At 39.0% G+C, this 22,373-nt stretch overlaps 1 protein-coding gene across 1 annotated transcript in view; it reads left to right on the top strand.

Moving 5' to 3' along the window:
- DNAH11 (dynein axonemal heavy chain 11) overlaps nt 1-22,373 on the top strand; it is a 389,834-nt gene that overhangs the window by 267,271 nt on the left and 100,190 nt on the right. Inside the window, exons 62-64 of the mRNA XM_053553503.1 lie at nt 7,437-7,575; nt 11,400-11,566; nt 21,413-21,648. Of these exons, the coding sequence (XP_053409478.1) occupies nt 7,437-7,575; nt 11,400-11,566; nt 21,413-21,648 (542 nt within the window). The remainder of the gene's footprint in view (nt 1-7,436; nt 7,576-11,399; nt 11,567-21,412; nt 21,649-22,373) is intronic.

Here is a 22,373-nt window from a genome sequence, read left to right as displayed (position 1 = left end):
TCAAGTTTCTACCAAGGCCATGTGACTAGTCATGCTGGGGATGACGTACCTTTGCATAGTTTCTCTGTTGGTACATGGATAAGTTTAATGCTCAAGTGAAATTGTAATTTTTTCACTAGTGTTGTTTGTTCCAGCCCCTTTCCCTCCTGCTGATCATGTGCCTCCTGTTTCCTTCTTGTAAGCAGGGATGTGTCTGATATCAGCCTGCAATGAAAAGTCATTCACGCCCGTGTGCTAGTCTCTATGCATCTGTGCTTTGGAGTCTTGGACTCCTGTTTCTGATTACAAGTTGGCCTTATATCTGTATATTATATTATAATTATATCTGTATATCTTATATCTGTATATCATGTTGAGGTTGAGTGAACAACAGTTTCTGATTACACGATGGCCTTATATCTTATATTATATTATAATTATATCTGTATATCTTATATCTGTATATCATATTGAGGGTGAGTGAAAAAAAATCACTGAGCTGGGTGGAAGAAAGACCTATATGTCTTGCAAACATACATGCAGGGCCTAAGGATGGCCAAAAAGAAATCCAAATGCAGTCTCTCTGGGACAGCATTTCTTCAAGTGGCAGCAGTGTCATCTGGGGACTTGTTAGAAATACAGATTGTATGTTCATCTGGGCTGAAGTTTTGCTTTCTGTTGTATCCTTGTCTGCTTCTGCTATCAGGAGATGCTGACCTTGTAGAATGAGTTTGCAAGTATCCCATAGTCTTCATTTTTTGGAATAGTTTAAGCAGAATTGGTATTACCTAGTTCTTTAAATGTTTGGTAGAATTCAACGTGAAGCCACCACGTCCTGGGAGACTTTTTATTACTGCTTCTATCTCATTATTCATTATTCGCCTGTTCAGGTTCTCTATTTCTGCTTCAGTCTTGTTAGGTGATATGTGACCAGAAGTATATTCACTTCTTCTAGGTTTTGCAATTTGTTAGCATGTAGTGTTCATAACAGTCTCTGATTATCCTTTACATTTCTATAGTATTAGTTGCCATGTCGCCTTTTTCACTTCTGATTTATTTAGGCCTTTTTAAATTAGTATAGCTAAAGAAATCTAGTTGATTTTATTTATGTTTTCAAAAAGCTAATATATCTTTTTTTATTTTACATGGTTTATAATATGTAATTCCTTTATTATTTTGTAAAAGGTAACAAAACATACAGAAAAACTTTCCCTTTCTAAAACTAATATTACAAACTCACATTATCACTTATAAGTACTATGCCCTAGAGATGATTATTAATTAGGTATGTAAGTCCATAATAACATTAAATCAAAGTGGATAAAACTGTAAAACACTTAGAAGAAAATGTAAGAGTAAATCTTAGTGAACCCAAGCTAGGTAATGTCTTTTAGAGACAAGTGACAAAAACAATCAGTAAATTAAACTGCAACAAACTTAAAAATTTTTGTGTTTAAAAGACTCAACCAAGAAAGTGAAAAATCAATTGACAGAATGGGAGAAAACATTTATAATCACAAATCTGATAATGAACTTACATCTAGGATATATATTTTTTAAGTCTTACAATTCAAGATTAAAGGCTTACCACCCCAAATCTATAAGGAATCCACTTAAATCAGCAAGAAAAAATAAAATAACCCCATTAAAAGGTAGGCAAAATGTATTTTTCAAAAGAGGAGAAACAAATGGCCAACAAACACATAAAAAGACACTCAGCATCAGTAATTGTCAGGGCAATGCAAACCAAAACCAAACTGAGATAGCACCTTAACCCTGTCAGGATGGTCATTATTAAAAAGTGAAAAAATAATAGATGTTGCTGCTGGTACAGCGAAAAGGTAACGTTTGTAGCCCATTGGTGGGAATGTAAATTAGTAAAACCTCTATGAAGGTCAGTACGAAGACTTCTCAAAGAACAAAAGTAGGTCTGCCATTCGAGCCAGCAATCCCAATACCGGGGATCCCCCCAAAGGACAGGAAGTCACTTTGTAAGAGGCACACCTGGACCTGGACGTCTATCACAGCACAATTCACAATCGCAAAGCTTCGGGACCAAACCGTGCTCATCAATGCATGAGTGGATAAATAAAATGTGGTATGTACACACACACACACACACACACACATCATGTCACACTGTTCAGACATTCATTTGTTTCTCTTAACATCTACTCGGAGTTTTTTACTTCTCTGTGATCCCGGGGATTATCTCAACTGCAGACTGGAGTTCCGGGGTGCTGCTGCTGATAATCTTGGTGCTAGATATTTGTTCTTGGGGTTTTCTATGAGAGAAAATAAAGCAATATTGCTTCTACACTGCTGTTTTGGGGATGTTACTCTCAATGTTCTCAAATCTTTGCACAACTAATCTGAGGAAAATATTAATGATTTTTTTACATTTAACACATAAAAAAGTAGAATCCATTCTTTGCTTATAGGATGCGAACGTGTACACAAAGCCAGCTTGATTTGGTCTGAGGGCCTTAGCTGGCTAAACTTTGCTATATACTAACTTTGAAAACTATCTGGGACCTGATGCTTTCTCACCTGCTAATTCTCCCTGCTTTTCCTAGGACTGGCTTGAACTTTATTATCTCCAAGAAATTCCCATTAACTACTTCACCAATTTCTCTGTTACCTACATACCTTGAGCATCAGAGTATGGCTCATCCTCACACACAAACCCTAATTTCTTTTCTTTCTTCCATGCTAACCAGGAACTCCTGGAAGTTTTTAAAACTTTTTAATTCTAGCACCTGACATATGGGAGGCACTAAAAATTATGACATCAATGAATAAGCACACCCATCTTATATTTTAACTAAAACATTCATTTGTTCTAGTTGAAGGAGTCGCTATTCCTTTAACCATCAACAACCATTTCTGAATTCTGGACTAGACCCTGGAGACAGTCCTTCCTCTGGAAAATCTTAAATGCTGTTTAATTTCCAGGTGTTATTATATTAGGGAGTTTGCACTGGCTACCACTGTAGCACAAAGAGTAGAGTGGTCAATTCTGCATGCAAGGGGGTGAGCACATGCTCTGAAAAGGTTTGGTAGAATGGTTTCCTTTTAAATCAAGTCTTGAAAGAGGATTAAGTTTTTCCTGGAAGATGTGGAAAGGGAAACGTGTGGAAGAGCAATGGAAGAGGGTCGTGTGTCCATGGACAATGAGTAGCTCAACATGGCCAAAGAGCAGAGTACAAATGGCAGTGTGTGTGGTCACTTGTGATAAAAGGGTGGTAGTAGCACAATCACACAAGAACTTGCAAGAGATTGGGTAAGGTAAGTGTGTGTTCGTAGCCCAGGAGGTAACTAAGCTCCTTCCCAATGAGGAGTCCTCTGAAAGCTAGAAAATGGTCATAGACAGTCATGAATAATAGTTGTATTTTCTTTTAACCAGATGATAGACAATGCTTATGGCAGACTAGATTCGGTGGGCCCTGGCAGAACAGACTCGTCCTGGGTGGGACGTGTGGGCCACAGGTGGGAACCACCACCGTCAGGTATGGAGAGCCACGGAAGAACTGCAGTTAGGGGGCAGAAGGAATGAACTCATCACATCTGCCTTTTGGAAAGATAACTCTGGGCCAAGGGACAAAGGGAGAAGAGGCAGGAAGCAGAATGAAAATTGATGAGGGAAACAAAGTAAGAATAGAAAAGGCCATGAAGGGGAGATTGGGTCACATGTAGTTTATAAACTGAGAACAAAAAGGTGATTCCTAAAAGAGCTAGAGAAAGAGATGGTTCGAGAAGTGAATGAGGAGCCGGGATGGAGTGATGTTATGGGGGAGGGGGGAAAAGGGATTTGGAGAGGAGTCATCCCCTGGGATAAACAGTAGAGGCTGGATATCACAGTGGAGCTCAGCACAGGCTCCGTTCCAGCCCTGCACTTCCTGCCACGTGCCCTTGAGTAACTGAGGAAGCTCTGAGTCTCTACTTTCCTCTGCTGTAAAATGGAGAAATCCCTCATAGACTTACCGGACTGACCAAGTCAGTTAACACATGCAAAGTACTTAGAACAGTGCCTGGCACATGCTAGCAGATCAAAAATTGTTAGTTGTTGAATTATTGTTATTTACACACCATGATTGGCAACTTGAGTGAATAAAAGTCATTTATGTGATTCATCGGTGGTCCTTATCAGATCTTTTTCAGTAATATGGTAGTGCAGAACAAAAGAAAAAAGGAGTAAAAGGTCAACATAGATGGAGGAGAGAATGGGTGGTGAGAAAAGACAATGAAGAATAGGCTTTCTTTAGAGAACAGTGTTTCAGGAATAAGGAGAAAGAGATATAAGCGAATATTAAGACCTCCTCCAAAAATATTTTAGAAATGCAATCCTCTTATTTATTTTAGAGTAAAATTATCGTGGTGGTTATGCATTTGCTTTAAGCTACTTTGTCCAGTGTATCTACAGTTTATACATTACGGTGTCCGTGTTTGCTTGATTCATGTGTAACACTGGCATTCCCTTCAAACCCTAAACCCGTGTCACACCGGGAGTTAGTGTAAGCTCAAATCAAAAGCTAAACATTCCTGTGAAAGTAGCAGACTGTCAGCTTTCAGTGTGGTCAGGGGGCTGGTGATTATTTAGATCAAAGTGGCACTTATCCTGGTGAACTTTTACTAATGCCAATGAGAGTTGCATGCCAAGAGCCAACTTTTACCTAAATATTTGTCCTGAAGTTGATTATTTTCAGTTACATGAAAAAATGGACCAAGCATGAATTCATACTCCATTTGAAATGAACCCCAAGGATACTTGTACAGCAAGCTACGCGCCTGCTGGATGCTCTGTGCCATGTTGCACACGCACTGACACACCTTGGAGTCCACAGAAGCCCTACGAAGATGATACTGTCAGTAGTTGTCCCATTTTACAAATGAGAAAATGGGAAGCTTACAGAAGGTGAATACCCAGCCCAAAGCCCCGTGGCTGATACGGGGCAGAGTGACTAGAACTTTTAAACCCAAAGCTTAATACACTTAACCATATTATACCATGTGTGGTCTAACCCGACAGCCCAGCAATATTTCCTCTCTCTCTCCAAGAGACGCTTCTGAAGCGTCTATTGTGTTAAGTGCCTTCCTTACATTGATCCAGGAGTCAGAAGGTTTGGGCTCTAGGCCTTGTTCTGTCACATACTAGTTAGTGGAATTCTAACACATCACTCACTGGGTCTTTGTTTCCTCGCCTGCAAATCAGGCCGAGACATTATCTGCCTCTCTCCTTCTCTAACATACGTACAGTAGAGTTTTTCAGAGGCTGTATGACACGCGATACCTCAATGGGTGGATTCCTACTGACTAGATTCCCTAAGAATCAACAGTCTTCTGCTAAATAAGACATTAAAGAGATTTGTACAAATTTTAAACAATAGCATTCTTTTCATTAGTCACTTTGTTTTGGTGTATTGTTATTTTTCATAAAAATGAATTATTTATGCTAACGTGAGTTTATTATTTAAAAATAAATTCATTTAATTCCTCAGTTTTAATTTTTAATACCATAAATATTGGTTGATAATATTTGCATAAACCAATTCCCTTTGGAGTTCTGAGGGTAAAAATGTTCTGAGACCAAAAATTTTGGAAATGTCTGGCTTACAGTGTTCTAACATTAATATATGAATTATCAAAATGAATCCTCATAAAAAAGCCTCTGAGTTAGGTAACTTTTTTTTTTTTTAATTGAGACAGAATCTCATTTTGTCACCCTTGGTAGAGCGCCATGGCAGCAACCTCAAACTCTTGGGCTCAAGCAATTCTCTTGCCTCAGCCTTCCGACAAGCTGGGACTACAGGCACTCACCACAATGCCCAGCTATTTTTGTTTGTTTGTTTAGCAGGCCTGAGCTGGGTTCAAATCCACCAGCCCCTGTGCATGTGGCTGGCACCCTAACCACTGAACTATGGGCACCCAGCCTACATAATTAATTCCATTTTACATCAAAACTGAAGCACAGAGAGGGTAAGTAAACAGCCCAATTTAACTCTGCTTAGATGAGAGCAGACTTTGAATATGAACCCAGGCACCTGATACAAGAGTTTCATGTGTTTCTGTGTTTTATGAAACTACAGATACTGCTAAGAATCCAATATAGACTAATATTTATATTTCCATTTTCTTTCTGATAATGCATAATCTCTCCAATTCTCATCTATTGGATGCTGATTTGCATATTAAACCTTAAGCCTTAGAGCAACTGCATATTGCTTTATCAATGTAAATTAAATAATGATGAAATAACTGGGGCATTGGCAAATTTAGGCAGTCTCTTAATTAGGTTATGTTCTGTAAGTGTGCTTACCTATACTAAAGTTTTTTGGAACTATACATGTATCTACAAAAATAATGTTATAAATCTTACTTAGGGTTGTAGGAACGTACAGCTAGCAAGATACCATAGTGAAAAGTCTCAAAAGAATTTGATGGGTGGTACCTGTGGCTCAAGGAGTAGGGCACTGGCCCCATATACTGGAGGTGGTAGGTTCAAGCCCGGCCCCAGACAAAACTGAAAAAAAGCCTTTAACAAACTAGTAATAAAAAAGAACTTAATTAACTGAATAAAAAGTAACTGCTAAAAAAAAAAAAAGCATTTGATATCTTAGCCAAGACTTTTTGGCTATAAGTGATACAAATTCATTCAAACTACCTTAGCCAACAAGAAGACAAAGATGACTCACGGAAGGTATGGGACTAGCCCATGGGGGATCCAGGAAATAAGAAGTTGCCCTCATCTTCCCCTGGAATCTCTCTAGGGCTGTGTGACTTCTTACCTTGCTTTGCTTTGTACATCCCTTGTATCCTTTTTTCTTTTTCCAGGATGATTTTCTCTGGTTTTTCTGTGCCTCTGATAGAAGGTGGTACCCCTCTCAATGAAGCCTTTCAAAACATACGCATCCTCCCGGGTCTTCCCTTGCTAAAGACAATGTGTTACCTCTGAGTTCTAATCCCAAATTGCCAGAAGAAAAAAAAATATGATTGGCCAGGGTGGATCGAAAGGGGCTCAGTTATTAACACCCTTCTTCATTGCCTGAAGCATGAACCAAATGAGAAAAGAGTCACTAGGTGAAGAACCAAAAGATCCCTCTTCTCATTGATAAAGTTGGTATTGGAGGATGAGGCTTGGGTCCGAGACCAGAGGGGAACAGTGCGTCACAATGTGGTTGAGTTTTCATGGCACATCCTTCATCCCAGTAGCTCCCTGCAGTCTGCCCAATGGCAAAAGAAGACAAGAAGACCGTATGGTAAAGTTTATGGTGGAACCATGCACTTCTTACCCTATATCCTTCTTCTTCCCTAAAATATGGATGGTACAGGGGCAAGGGTCAAAGGAAAGAAAGAGGTTTGTTTCATTTCCCCGAAGGTAACGGATGTTTTCAGATGATTGTAATGTTTCTGTTTTAATTCAAATATGACTCAGAAATTAATTTCAACTCTTAATTCAGGATCTGGATCGAAATCTGAGTAGACTCACAGCTTCATTTGAAAAAGCAATAGCTGAGAAAGTGCGGTGTCAAGAAGAGGTGAATCAAACCAGCAAGACTATTGAGCTGGCCAACAGGCTGGTCAAGGAACTTGAGGCAAGTGAAGCCTTTCCTTCCTAAATTCTGGCTAAAACATCTGATCACTTTTTTTGGATTTTATTATTATTTGCCATCAACAAGAACTCAATAGACATGGAATTAACAACAAAGGAGAATATTTAATCATCATTCACACCATGGGCCTAAGTTACCAAAAAGAAGAAATGACCAATTATGTGTTTTTTAGCATAAAGCAATGAACTTACTGTGATATCAGTCTCATCTCAAACTAAAACAGAGGAAAGGCATATACTTTGCCAGAATTTAGTTTTGCATCCACATCCACGTTAAACAATTGCAAACCCATGGAGGTATCTGTGTCAGACACATGTAAACAAACCATCCCAGACACCCCTCCCCATCAGTGTGTGACTTTAAGACAATGGGGTACACCAGCTCTTGGGTGGGTTAGCTACTTATTTTTTCTTCATCCCTTCTTCTCTTCTTGCCTTTATTATCACTTTGTGAAATACTTTAAAAGCAAATATAAAGCTTGGTTATTTTTAAAGATATGTTATTAATATAAAACTCAGGACAGCTGCTGGATAACTGCTATTGAACTGTTGTCTGATCTTTTTAATATACATTTGCCATGGAATTCTACCAGGATACCATTCCTTTCAAGCTAAACCTAATTGGTTTATGTTTTTGTTGTCATATCTTTTTATAGGTGAGTGAAATGCTAATATTAATAGTTAGTCCATTAGATAAAGGTTTTTTTAAATAATTCTTCTAACTTTCTCCTGCTTGAACATGACTAGGAGAACATAGATCCTTTGACATCAGTATTCACTGATTTTATTTGCTCTTTCATGTGGCCTTAAACAGGTTTGGGCAAATCTCTGCACCTCTTCAACTTAGTTTTCTTGTCTCTAAAATGAGTGTCATCACTTACAAGGTTGTGATCATGCTCAAAAGACATAATGTATGTACAAGTATTTCCTAACAGTTGAGTAAATAACTCAATTTTAAAATGGGCAATGGACTTGAATAGATATTTCTCCATAGAAGAAAGGGCCAATGCCAATAAGTACACGAGAAGATGCTTAATATCTTAGTTATTAGAGAAATGCAAATCAAAACCACAATGAGACACCACTTCATGCTCACCAGGATGACTATAATAAAAAATATGGACAATAACAGTATTGGCAAGCATATACAGAAATTGTAATCTTTACACCTTGCTGGCTGAAATATAAAAATGGTTCTACCTCTTTGGAAGACAGCTTGGCACTTCCTCAAAATGTTAAACACGACGTTACTGCATGACTCAAAATTCCGCTCACAGGTTCATACCCAAAAGAAATTAAGTGTTCACTTAATTAAGCTTTCACAAAAACTTGTATTCAAATGTTCGTAGCAACATTATTCATAATAGACAAAAATACAAACAACCTAAATATCCGTCCACTCATGCATGGATAAATAAAATGTATTAAAGCCACACAATGTAGTAGTATTTAGCCATCAAAAAGAATGAAGTACTGATCCATGCAACAACATGGATGAATCTTGAAAATATCATCCCCTACATACACCCCTAACGCTCTCTTTCTACTCACTGTGCTTTATTTTTTCATAGCATTTGTCACCACCTGACACAGTTACAGTATATTGCATATCCAGTGCACAAACAGGATTTTTAAAATCTTTTCTCCCCCCTAAGTAGAATAGGAGCTCCTCAAGAACAGGAGCTTCATCTGTTCATGTGCTGCTCATCCCAAATATATAGGACAGTCCCCAGCAAGTCATAGGCATCAATGGGTATTTATTGAATGAATGAATGAGTGAATGAATGAATAAATAGATGAATTTGAGGACCTACCTATGTTTTAAAAAAGCAAACTCTAGAGCTCTTTGAAAACTCATTCTTCTTATGTCAGTTGAGAAATTTCACCAGTACTAGTATTGATACCTATTTCCATTTACAGTGGTAAGATTTAAACATTTGTGAGGTCCCCAAGAAAAAGTGTCTTACAATTATATTATTTTTCTGGCATAGTTACAGAATGTCTGAAAGTTTTATCAAGGGAAAACCAGGCCCTACCTGTGTCTCTAACATTCAGCAATATTTCCAAAGGTATTACTTAATGATGGTTTAGACGAGGAAAAGAAAAAAGAGATTGTGTAATGTTAACTAGGAAAAAAATATTTTTTTAAAGGATTAATTGAAGATGTCAGATGTTTTCCTTTGAGGATAAATTCTTTCTGACTAGAACAGGAGACAGTTAACTTCTGAAAAACATCAAGACTGATGATTTTGTCTATATAGCATTGACCTGGAAGCTCGACCATTCAGACTAATAAATCAGGCAATTTATATTTAATCATTAACTAACTCCTGAGCTGAACAGCTGTTCAAAATTAGAAATGGGTCACCCCAGCCAGAATGACATTACAGGCAATCTATAATGCATTAGAATAAAATTATAGTGATTTTTAACTGTCTAGAAATTTATTACAGGACATGTTCCAACTCTTAAACCCTTGTTAGCCAGTGTCAGTAATGATTTATGTTACATGGGTGGGTATGGTAAAATTATTGACGATTTCAATAGCCAGTAAGTCTATGTTTAGTAAATCTTCAAATTTCAAAGCTGTTTTGGGGAATGAGGTGGGTGCACTATATTGTTTATCATTGTAAATCAAAACCAACAAAGATGGAGGGTAAGCAAATGAGAGATTTCTCTTGAAAATTAATGGATATATTGTCTGTGGCTGAGGAAGGAAAGTAATAAATTCTAGAAAGAGGGCTCAGAGCTAAAGTTCCTTAGCATTTGATTATATAGCTAACTTGGGGGGACTGTTTATCAAGCAAAGCAAGAAGACAATCTTACAACATCTTTTTTTCCACATGCTAATTTCATGACCTGAGTGCTATGTGCGTTAAGATGGTTTAAAGGAATCTAGCATTCTAATCTGTTCTGATATACATCATTTTTGTTTTTTGTGGTCTTTCTTCCTTTGTGAGGAAACTTAAATACCACTGATTGCTGCTTCGCTTGTATGATCAAATTTTGGATTTTTTCTGTTCAGGTCCTATTAATTTGGATGTTCTTAGAATATTACATTAAATTTTAGCATGCATTAAAACGAAGTAAACTGGTGAACTATCCTGCAGTTCAGTCAATCCATACATGTTAGCTGCAGTTTTATTCAAATCCAATATTAAGGGCTCTACATACTTAACCGTAAATCAGATTTTAATGGCCATCCAACTAGAAATGAGGGCTTCAGTGGCGTTCTTTGAGAACATTGTCCTCAAGGCTGATTTCCATATTTTTACTTAGGTGATAGCTTTCTCCACTGATTTAATGATTATATTAGAAAAATAACCTGAGTTGAGTAACTACTGGCACTAGGCTTTAATTAATAGAATCCAGGTTAGATGGCTTTATATTTTAATTAATTAAGATGAATGGTATTTGTCATTTTCCTTTGTCTGTGATCAGCCAATCATCAGCTTATTAAAAACAAATAAATAGAATGATTGCCTAGGGCAGTATGGGGAAAATGGGCAGAATGAAGAATAACCAGGCTAACATTAATTAGAGAGCATAATTAGAGAGTTAGGATATCCAGCGAGAAGAAGTTGTTAAAGAACTAATGTCTCGCTGTAGTAAACTCCACTGAAGAAGTATGAGAACTTTATTTTGGTGCATTTCAAGCACGTGAGTAATAGTCGCGCCAACCAGTAACACTCTGTCCCTTCTAGAGACTGTGCAGAAAGACATAGGCGTAAGTCGTACTGGACAGTAATTGCATTTGCTGAGTTGACACTCACCCTGCAATTACGTCTGAGTCATTTTATCTTTCAGTCAGAGAAGATCCGCTGGGGTCAGTCTATTAAGTCCTTTGAAGCTCAAGAGAAGACACTCTGTGGAGATGTTCTCCTCACCGCGGCGTTTGTGTCTTACGTGGGATCCTTCACAAAGCAGTATCGCCAGGAACTGGTGGACTGCAAGTGGGTTCCCTTTCTTCAACAGAAGGTAAGTTCCCTTTCTTACCTGGTCAATGCATGGAACCAACCTATTGAAATTTCAGTAATAAAGACCATGTACATTCTAGGTACTGTTGTACCTCTGGAACAATAACTGACTAGAAATTCTCCTGTGGAGGAGATGGTTCTTGTGTGGTGCACAGTTTTTCTTATTTAATGATGGTTTCAAACAGGAGATGGTAATTAATTTTGTAAATAATGGAATAGTGGTTGGAAAAGTGCTTTAAACAAAACTGATAACTGAAATCAAATTTGGATTTATCATTAATAATATGGCTTCTTGGCTAAACATTTTTTTAATACTACTTTCAGATTAAACATGCAGCATTTTGGCCTGGAGTGGTGGCTCATGCCTGTAATCCTAGCACTCTAGAACTGCTTAAGCTTAGGAGTTCAAGAACAGTTCAAGAAAAAGAGTGAGAACCCGTCTCTACTAAAAATAGAAAATTTAGCTGGGTGTTGTGGCAAGTGCCTGTAGTCCCAGCTATTTGGGTGACTGAGACAGGATCACTTGAGCCTAGGAGTTGCTCTGTGAGATAGGCTAAGGCCATGGCTCACTAGCCTGGAGAAACAGAGTGAAACTCTGTCTCAAGGAAAAAAAAATGCATCATTTTGCACTTAAGTATAAAAATAGCTTATCTTAAATTTGAAAATTCAAACCCATTTGTAAAGTGAAATAATAGATTTGAAAGATTTGAAATCACTTAGTGTAAGAGCCTCCTTGCATAAATGAGAAAATTCCACTCCATTCACACAGGATAGGAAATCAGACCTCCTGGCTTTGCCTCTGTTTGCTCTGAGACATTGGCCATCACAATCGACTGAAACCGACTCATAATTTACACATGCAGCCCTTTCTGGTATATTGGTATGTTTACAAACACCCTAAGTATCTCTGTATATTAACATTCCACTTTGGAAACACATGCCTCAGTTCTTACAGCAGTTGTTTTTATCACCTAGTACGTGTTAGTGGAATTTTTAAAAATTAAATGTTTCAGGGAAAGCTCATTATCAAAGGCATCTCATTGTTAATCATTTACAAAGAAAAATCTTTGGTAACTAAATTACATAAGTTATGTTGTGTTAAACCTTATTTTTATATTAAGCATTTCTTAAAGGAGATTCTATTACTCTCTGAAAGTTATATTATTTCATTTATTCATTTATAATGGTTAATGTCTGTCCCTTAACCTAACTAGAAAGTAAAATGCAGTAAAAATTTTGTTTTCTTCACTGCCATATCTTGGAAAAATGCCTGGAAGAGGATAAAGGTGCAGTGCTTCTTTTCATCAAAATATAATACATACGCTATATAATTAACCCATTTAAAGTGTAGGCGGGCTGTCCAGAAAGTATCCATTCTGTCATCACCACAGTGGTGTGGAGAGCCAGAGCCAGCCTGTACTGTCTCACAGCAAGTGGGAAGTGGGAAGAGACAGGTGAAAAAGTAGATTCTTCTCTTAGGAACAGGCCCGTGAAGGGAAGGAGATAGAGAGAGACGCCTTCTTAGAGACAGGAGGCCAAGGGAGGGGTCTGTTTTCCCACTGCAGGTGAGACTAGAGCATGTTTTGGTGCTGCAGGAGGAGAACTGAAATGGGAATTGCTGACGATGAAAGCGGAAAGAGGCACAATCCACCAGAAACTAGGAAGGCAAGGGCTGCAGAACTGGGGGGAGGAACAAGAGCCCTTTGACTCATTTGGGAGGGAAGGAGACACAGGAGACAAACACAGGCACAGCTCAGATATTGACAGGAGGAAGTTGAGGCAGCCCACCTGCTGGGGCCTCTTCCCTCAGGGAAGCAGGAAAATGCAGTGCCTGTGGGCCAAAGATAAGAAAACCAGAATTGGGAAATTGGCTTTGAGGAGAGTGCTGAAAACACTCAGAAACACCCATGGAGGACAGTAGGGGAAGAGATGTTAAGTGTTGTCAAGCAGTTTTAAGAAACCCAAGATGTATTTGGGAAAGATGAATTTATAATCATAAAGCTTCCATCAGCAATACTCAAAGTCTGAGAGTAAAAAGAAAAGACAGAGAATATGAAATCCAATCAAATACAAGGTTTATAGGTAGATAAGCCAGAAAGAAAAGACGTCAGGGAAGGTCATGGGACCAGCAAAAGAAAGTTAAATAGGTTGAGTTTAGGGTGGATAGAGATGTGAGTATAGCCAGAAGTTGAAATACAGTAGGATTTCTAAACAAACAAAAAAAAAAAAATTAAACCTAGAATTACCAGATGATCCAGCCATTCTACTTCTGGGCATATACCCCAAAGAAGTAAACGCAGGAACTTAAAGAGGTATTTGTATACCCACGTTCGTGGCAGCATCATTCACAGTAGCCAAAAGGTGGAAACAACCCAAGTGGCCATGGACGGGGAATATGTATGTTTTTAAACGTGCTACATACATACAATGGAATGTTATTCAGTCTTAAAAATGAAGGAAATTCTAGCATATTCCACAACACAGATGAACCTTGTTGACACAATGCTCACTGAAATAAGTCAGTCACAAAAGGACAAATACTGCATGATTCTACTTTTATGAGGTCCCTGGAGTGATCAAAATCAGAGAGACAGCAGGTAGCACGGTGGTTACCAGCGGCAGAGGGCAGAAGGAATGGAGAGATATTGTTTAATACGTACAGAGTTTCAGTTTGGGAAGACAAAAAGATTCTGGAGGTAGATAATGGTGGTGGTGGTATAACAATGTGAATATACTAAATGCCATTTGAGCTGTACACTTAACAATGCTTGAAATAGCACGTTTTATGTCATGATTATTTTACCACAAGAACAAAATATGGCAGATAAAAGCCTAGATATCTTTTTTTTTTTAAATCATTTTTGGTGGGGATTCATTGAGGGTACAAGAAACCAGGTTATACTGATTGCATTTGTTAGGTAAAGTCCCTCTTACAATCCTGTCTTACCCCCAGAAGGTGTGGCACACACCAAGGCCTAACCCCCCTCCCTCCTTCCCTCTCTCTGCTCTTCCTTTCCCCACCCCTCCCTCCTCCTTTCTCTCTGCCTTCCCCTTCCCCCACCCCCACGTGTCCTTAATTGTCATTAATTGTCCTCATCAAAATTGAGTACATAGGATTCATGCTTCTCCATTCTTGTGATGCTTTACTAAGAATAATGTCTTCCACTTCCATCCAGGTTAATACAAAAGCTGTAAAGTCTCCATTTTTTAATGGCTGAATAGTATTCCATGGTGTACATATACCACAGCTTGTTAATCCATTCCTGGGTTGGTGGGCATTTAGGCTGTTTCCACATTTTGGTGATTGTAAATTGAGCTGCAATAAACTGTCTAGTGCAAGGGTCCTTATGATAAAAGGATATTTTTCCGTCTGGGTAGATGCCCAGTAATGGGATTGCAGGATCAAATGGGAGGTCTAGCTTGAATGCTTTGAGGTTTCTCCATAGTTCTTTCCAAAAAAGGTTATATTAGTTTGCAGTCCCATCAGCAGTGTGAAAGTGTTCCCTTCTCTCCACATCCATGCCAGCATCTGCAGTTTTGAGATTTTGTGATGTGGGCCATTCTCTCTAGGGTTAGATGGTATCTCAGGGTGCTTTTGATTTGCATTTCTCTAAAAGATAGGGATGATGAGTATTTTTTCATATGTTTGTTAGCCATTTGTCTGTCTTCTTTAGAGAAGGTTCTAGTCATGTCTCTTGCCCATTGATAGATGGGATTGTTGGCTTTTTTCATGTGGATTAACTTGAATTCTTTATAGATCCTAGTTATCAAGCTTTTGTCTGATTCAAAATATGCAAATATCCTTTCCCATTGTGTAGGTTGTCTATTTGCTTTGGTTGTTGTCTTCTTAGCTGTACAAAAGCTTTTCAGTTTAATTAAGTCCCATTTGTTTATTTTTGTTGTGGTTGCAATTGCCATGGCAGTCTTCTTCATGAAGTCTTTCCCCAGGCCAATATCCTCCAGTGTTTTTCCAAAGCTTTCTTTGAGGATTTTTATTGATTCATGCCTTAAATTTATGTCCTTTATCCATCTTGAATCAATTTTTGTGAGTGGGGAAAAGTGTGGGTCCAGTTTCAGTCTTTTATATGTGGATATCCAGTTCTCCCAGCACCATTTATTGAATAGGGCGTCTTTCCCCCAAGGTATGTTCTTGTTTGGTTTATCGAAGATTAGGTGGTTGTAAGATGTTTATAAACCAGTAATGTTTATTACTAGTTTCATTTCCTAGTTTTCTATTTGATTCTAAGTGTCTATGTCTCTATTTTTGTGCCAGTACCATGCTGTCTTGACTACTATGGCTTTTAGTACAGCTTAAAATCTGGTATGGTGATGCCCCCAACTTTATTTTTATTATTAAGACCTACCTTAGCTATATGAATTTTTTTCTGGTTCCATACAAAATGCAGAATCATTTTTTCCAAATCTTGGAAGTACGATGTTGAAATTATAATAGGAATGGCATTGAATAGGTAGATTGCTTTGAGAAGTATAGACATTTTAACAATGTTGATTCTGCCCATCCGTGAGCATGGTATGTTCTTCCATTTGTTAGTATTCTCTGCTATTTCCTTTCTTAGGATTTCATAATTTTCTTTATAGATGTCCTTCACCTCCTTTGTTAGGTATATTCCTAGGTATTTCATTTTATTTGAAGTTATGGTGAAGGGAGTTGTGTCCTTAATTAGCCTCTCATCTTGACTGTTATTGGCATATACAAAGGCTACTGACTTGTGGACATTGATTTTAATCCTGAGACATTACTGTATTTTTTGATGAATTCTAGAAGTCTTGTGGTTGAGTCTTTGGGGTTCTCTAAGTATAAGATCATGTTTTCAGCAAAGAGGGAGAGTTTGACCTCCTTTGCTCCCATTTGGATTCCAAAAAAAAAGGACTAGATATCTTAATATTCGTTTAAATATTATGTTTAAACATGTGAGAGAAGTATAGACAACCGTGATCAGAGGACTGGGAATTGGAGTCTTGAATTTCAATGGTAAAATAATTTTAGATTATTTCAAGGTCTGGGACAACATTTCTCATCAAAGGAAAAAGGTACTGTAGTGCTGTAAGAGAGTGAAAGGAAATGTATTACTGTGACATGAAGGAGGTCAAAGCCAAAGAGTGGACTCATCATTCCTGTGGGCACTGAGGTTGCTGAGGATTGACAACACTCAGGAAGGCCAGAAGGACTGGCAGCTACATCATTCATAAAATGAAGAGATACTGGGAGATACACGGAGGACCGGCAGCTCGACTCTCTGCATCTCTAAGATGGCTTCTTTTACTTTTTGAGACAGAATCTTGCTCTTTGCCCAGGCTAGAGTACCATGGTGTTAGCCTAGCTCACAGCAACCTCAAACTCTTGGGTTTAAGTGATCGTCCCTCTCAGCTTCCCAAGTAGGTGGGACTGCAGGCTCCCGCCTTGATGCCTGGCTAACTTTTCTATTTTCAGTGGAGATGGGGTCTTGCACTTGCTCAGGCTGGTCTTAAACTCCTGAGCTCCAGTGATCCTCCCACCTCAGCCTCCCAGAGTGTTAGGATTAAGGCAGGAGCCACTATGCCCAGCCTCTAAGATGGCATTTTGACTTAGGATGGATGAACAATGGTTTGGGAAGACTTGAAGGGTAGAAAGAAGAATGACAACTCTCCCACATCCATTTTTCAGTAATCGGAGTATTAAGAAAATGAACTTAAGAAAGCCTTCAAGTGGAGTAAGACCCTAAGGTGGTGTAGAACGGTGGTTCTTCTGCCCCAGCCTCATGTTCAAATCACATGAGAGAGAACTTTCAAAATGCATTAATGCCACTTGAAGCGGGATCACTGGGGACGGGAAATGTACCTGTTGTCAGCTTTTTTAAGCTCCTGTATGACTCTGATATGCAACCTCAGGTTGATAGCCACTGCCCTGGGGGCAGAGCCTGATTTTGGTTGGACAAACAGGTAGAGAGACTGAGGGTATTTGGCATAAAGGAGACTAGGATAATGAAGGGCATGTGGGACGGACTGTAGAAAGCACACCCACAGGGGCGTGAGTTTGGTGGCTGAGACAGGGAGGAAACAGTTACACAGAGGGTTGGGCACTGCAAAGGGAGCGGCAAATGTGGCCATGAGAGTTCAAATTACACTCTTATCCAAAGGTGTTTCCACCCAAAGCCGTTGTCTGCGGGGCAGATAGATGGAGCCACAGGCAAGTTCAAGGCAGCCTTCCTACTCCATTCATTACTCTGACCTAGCAGTTTATAGACAGAGCAAATACACAAAGTTACAAGCGCTGTTAACCTTTCTAAGCCTCAGTGACCTACGCAATAAAATAGAGAGATCTACCTTGAGAACTCTTATTTAAGTGAGTCAATGAAAAGAGGGAATATGCACAAATAAATTTTGTGAGCATATAAAGTCTTACATAAATATTAGCTGCTAGGTTAGCATAGCATTAAAAGAAACTGGGAACATTACCTCCACAGGAAAGTTTCTTTCTTTTTTTAGAATGTGCCAGAATGTGTTCATTTTTTAGAGGACTCTGATATGCATTTGGTGTTAGGACTTATTTCACTTTGGCTCATGGCATCTGCCCAGCCTTCTCTCTTCTCTCTAGTAAATGTTTGCTTTCTTTCTTTTTTTTTTTTTTGTAATTTTGGCCGGGGCCGGGTTTGAACCTGCCACCCCAGGTGTATGGGGCCAGCACTCTACTCCTTGAGCCACAGGTGCCGCCCTAAATGTTCGCTTTCTAAAGCGAGAGCTGCCTTTTTTTCCACAGCTCCACCTCTTAGTAGCACCCCAACTCACAACACTTTGGTACTGGTTAAGGAAGCGCTGAAGTGGAGCCTTGGAGCACACCTTAGAAGCAGGCTCTGGATTTAAAGGGCTCCTTCTTTGCACTTTAATTACCAAACTCATTTTCCATGCTGGAGATTCCTTCAAGAAATTCTATAAAGAAACATTAATGAAAAGAAGATACACTGGGTGGCGCCTGTGGCTCAGTCGGTAGGGCGCCGGCCCCATATACCCAGGGTGGCGGGTTCAAACCCGGCCCCGGCTTAACTGCAACCAAAAAATAGCTGGGCATTGTGGCGGGTGCCTGTAGTCCCAGCTGCTCGGGAGGCTGAGACAAGAGAATCGCTTAAGCCCAGAAGTTGGAGGTTGCTGTGAGCTGTGTGATGCCACGGCACTCTACCGAGGGCCATAAAGTGAGACTCTGTCTCTACAAAAAAAAAAAGAAGATACACTGTTACGTGTCACTTAGCATTGGCGATACCTTCTGAGAAATGTGTCATTAGGTGATTTTGTCATTATTCAAACATCATAATACCTAGCCTGTTGCTATATTTGCATTATTCAAACATGCTTAATACCTAGACAGTATAGCCTGTTGATTTTAGGCTATAAATCTGTACAACATGTTACTGTATTGAATACTGTAGACAGCTGTGACACAATGGCAAGTATTTGTGTATCTGAACACATCTAAACACTGAAAAGTACAATTATAAAAGATGAAAAATGGTGTGCCTGAATAGGGAACTTACCATGAATGCAGGTTACTGCATTAGAGGTTGCTCTGGACGAGTCAGTGAGTAGTGAGTGAATGTGAAGGCCTAGGACATCCCTATACACTACTGTAAACATTAAAATTTCTGTATACTTGTGCTAACTAAATTTATTTTAAAAATTAAATAATTATGCCATGACATTATGATGGCTGCAGTGTCAGACCTTAGGAATTTTTCTACTCGATTGTACTCTGACCATGGTTGTATATGAAGTCCATTGTCAACTAAAACGTTATACAGTGCACAACTATATAGGAAATGAAGGTTATTTTCTCCAGCCTCTACTTAGATTAAAATTTTTTGTGAATATGAGGACTATGTTGTAACCATCAAAGATATTTTGATGGAAAAAATTTCTGTGTGTAGTCATGTAACTAGCTATTTGAACGTAGTACTATTTTTTAAAATTCTAAAAGATTTTTTCTAAAAATTTGAGTCTCCAAGTAGTCGCAATATTTATGATATTCCTTAATTTGGGTTACCTCATTTATACTGAAGTTGGCTTTTATTTCCCCTCCTAGACTAAACTGACCAGAAAAACAAGTGGGGACTAGTGTTCTGTTTGATTCCTGGCATTCTACTCTGCACAGAGCATGTGCTCAAACAATTCCATCTATTGATTTGGGATACAAGATCTATAAATGCCCCCCTTTAATTAGTCCTCTTACCTTCAGGAATAAAAGTTATGCAAAGTCTCTAATTGTTTCAAGCTGTTTGTAGTTAAGTAGCAAGTAAGAAATTACAGCCATGTATCCTTTGCTAATAAAAGGATGCTTATTCTAAAAGATACCAAATTGCTTGTGTTTCTAAGGAAACCGTATGTCAGGTCAGATACCAAAACTTGTTCCTATGACTAGGAGATAGGGTTTGATTCATTTTTAAGGGAACATTGCAGTCAGGAGCAATAGGAATATTGTACACTTATCCTATATTAATTACCAGATTGCATTCTAGCCTTTATGTGGAAATGCTTTCAGCATTTTGTTTGCTGAGACTCTGTGACCCGACAATAAACCAAAGTCTTCCCACTGATACAGCCTCCCCTACCTACTACAGGTAGGGTTCTTAGCACACTTGCTCATGAGGCACCTTTCCAAGTTAGCTGCCCTACCAAGCCAAGGAATATTCTTTCCATTTTGTTGCTTCCAGAGGGTGGTTCATATATGCAGGAGGCTCTCAATAAATGCTGGAGGATGGATGACTGAAGGAGTGAGCAAATAAATTACTTAATGAATTTTTTTGCCACAATCTTGTTTTTTCGTCATTGTTGTTATTGTCAGTTTGTTTTTATAAAGACTGATCTTTTTTTTTTTTTTTTGGTAGAGACAGAGTCTCACTTTATGGCCCTCAGTAGAGTGCTGTGGCCTCACACAGCTCACAGCAACCTCCAACTCCTGGGCTTAAGCAATTCTCCTGCCTCAGCCTCCCCAGTAGTTGGGACCACAGGCACCTGCCACAACGCCCGGCTATTTTTTGGTTGCAGTTCAGCCAGGGCCGGGTTTGAACCCGCCACCCTCGGTATATGGGGCCAGCGCCTTACCGACTGAGCCACAGGCGCCGCCAATAAAGACTGATCTTTACTCTTTAAAAAATAGGTATCTTTGTCTCTCCACCCCATCTTAAAGGAGATAATCCTCACTTCATAATGCAGGCAAGGCATAGGCCATTTCCTATAGGTACAGGTCCTGTTCTAAGTTCGAAGGGACCACTGAGAAACTGGTGGAGTTCCAGTGAACTGAATACATTTCACTAACCCATCCCAGAAAGAGAAGTCATCCATTTATAGTATTTGTCCATAAAAGAATAAGAAAGAGAAGTCATCCCTTTATAGTATTTGTTTATAAAAGAATAAGAAAGGGAAGTCATCCCTTTATAGTATCTGTAGAAAAATAAGAAGTGCCTAAACAAGGCACTACCCTGCTTATGTAGGGTGATTGTTCCATGCACAAGTCCATTTCTGGTGTCCTGGCATTCTTACTGTTGTCTGAATTACTCTCCCTTTGTTGGAATAGCTGTAGGGCAGAGTCCCTCCAGTAAAGCCGGGTAGATAAGCAGTTATAAGCCTGATGTTGAAGCCCACAGCTGACAGAATTCAGAGATGTAAATACCAGGTTTATCAGGTCAAATTCTGTTTCACAGTGAGGGTTACATTTGGCTTCTAAGAGTCCACGGGGAATTTGTGTGGGTTCCCTGGAGTCATTTCTCCTTGGCTTTGTTACCTCATTTTCTTATCTGGCATGCCAACTCTTTCCTGTCGGCCACATGACAGTTGATTGCATTCTGCTCTGATTTTAAAGGTTTCCATTCCTATAACCAAAGGCCTGGACTTGGTTTCCATGTTGACGGATGACGCTATGGTTGCTGCCTGGAACAATGAAGGGCTGCCCAGTGACAGAATGTCCACCGAAAACGCCACCATCCTAACGCACTGTGAGCGCTGGCCCTTGGTGATAGATCCCCAGCAACAGGGAATTAAGTGGATCAAGAACAAGTATGGACCTGACCTGAAAGTCACACATTTGGGCCAGAAAGGGTACGTGAGATCTGACGGGACGGGCTTTCTGTTCAGCTGCTAGGAAGTGGGTCTGATTGTTAGAGAGGCCTGGCATTTGTTAGACCTCTCCACCACTTTGAAATCTTAAAGTTCGGTGCTGTTTGTTTGCCCACGTTTCACATAAAACGTCCCTGTTGAAAAGGCATTTATGTTGGGCAGCAGCCAATTATCTGAAGAAGAAACCAGATTGAAAGTTAGAACAAAGATTGTATCTCAGAGGAAAAAAATATATAAATTCCCTAAGACCAAGAAGAAAATATGATATATTATATTCTTTTTCTGGAGTGTTTGTGTGGTGACACAATAATTGCCAACTACACTGCAGGCTTAATGATGTTTACAGTTGTATTCCTAAATATATGCTCAGCCTATAATAGGATCTTAACATGGCTACAAGTGCCAATATTGGATGCCTGAGATAATATAATTTCTTAGTTGGGTTTTTACATGTCACTTGGAGAACTGACTCTACTCTAAGACTTTCTGTCACTTAGGTCCTCGTGACAGAACTGCCTGATTAGAAAGTCATCTTGTATGTATTATAGTTAATGTTGAATAAATTATTTCAGACCTACCAGTATTTCGCTTGACCCTTCCACATTCTTTTCACATGTAAAGCAAAGTAAGAAATTTCTGTCATTGTATAGATAACTATAGTCCTCTCTTATCTGAGTACTTGGAGAAAATTATTTTTGGTGGGGAGA

The sequence above is a fragment of the Nycticebus coucang genome, chromosome 11, assembly GCF_027406575.1.
Source record: "Nycticebus coucang isolate mNycCou1 chromosome 11, mNycCou1.pri, whole genome shotgun sequence".
Lineage (NCBI taxonomy): Eukaryota > Metazoa > Chordata > Mammalia > Primates > Lorisidae > Nycticebus > Nycticebus coucang.
Note: the sequence above shows the minus strand (reverse complement) of the source record. Positions and strands in the feature narration are given on the sequence as shown.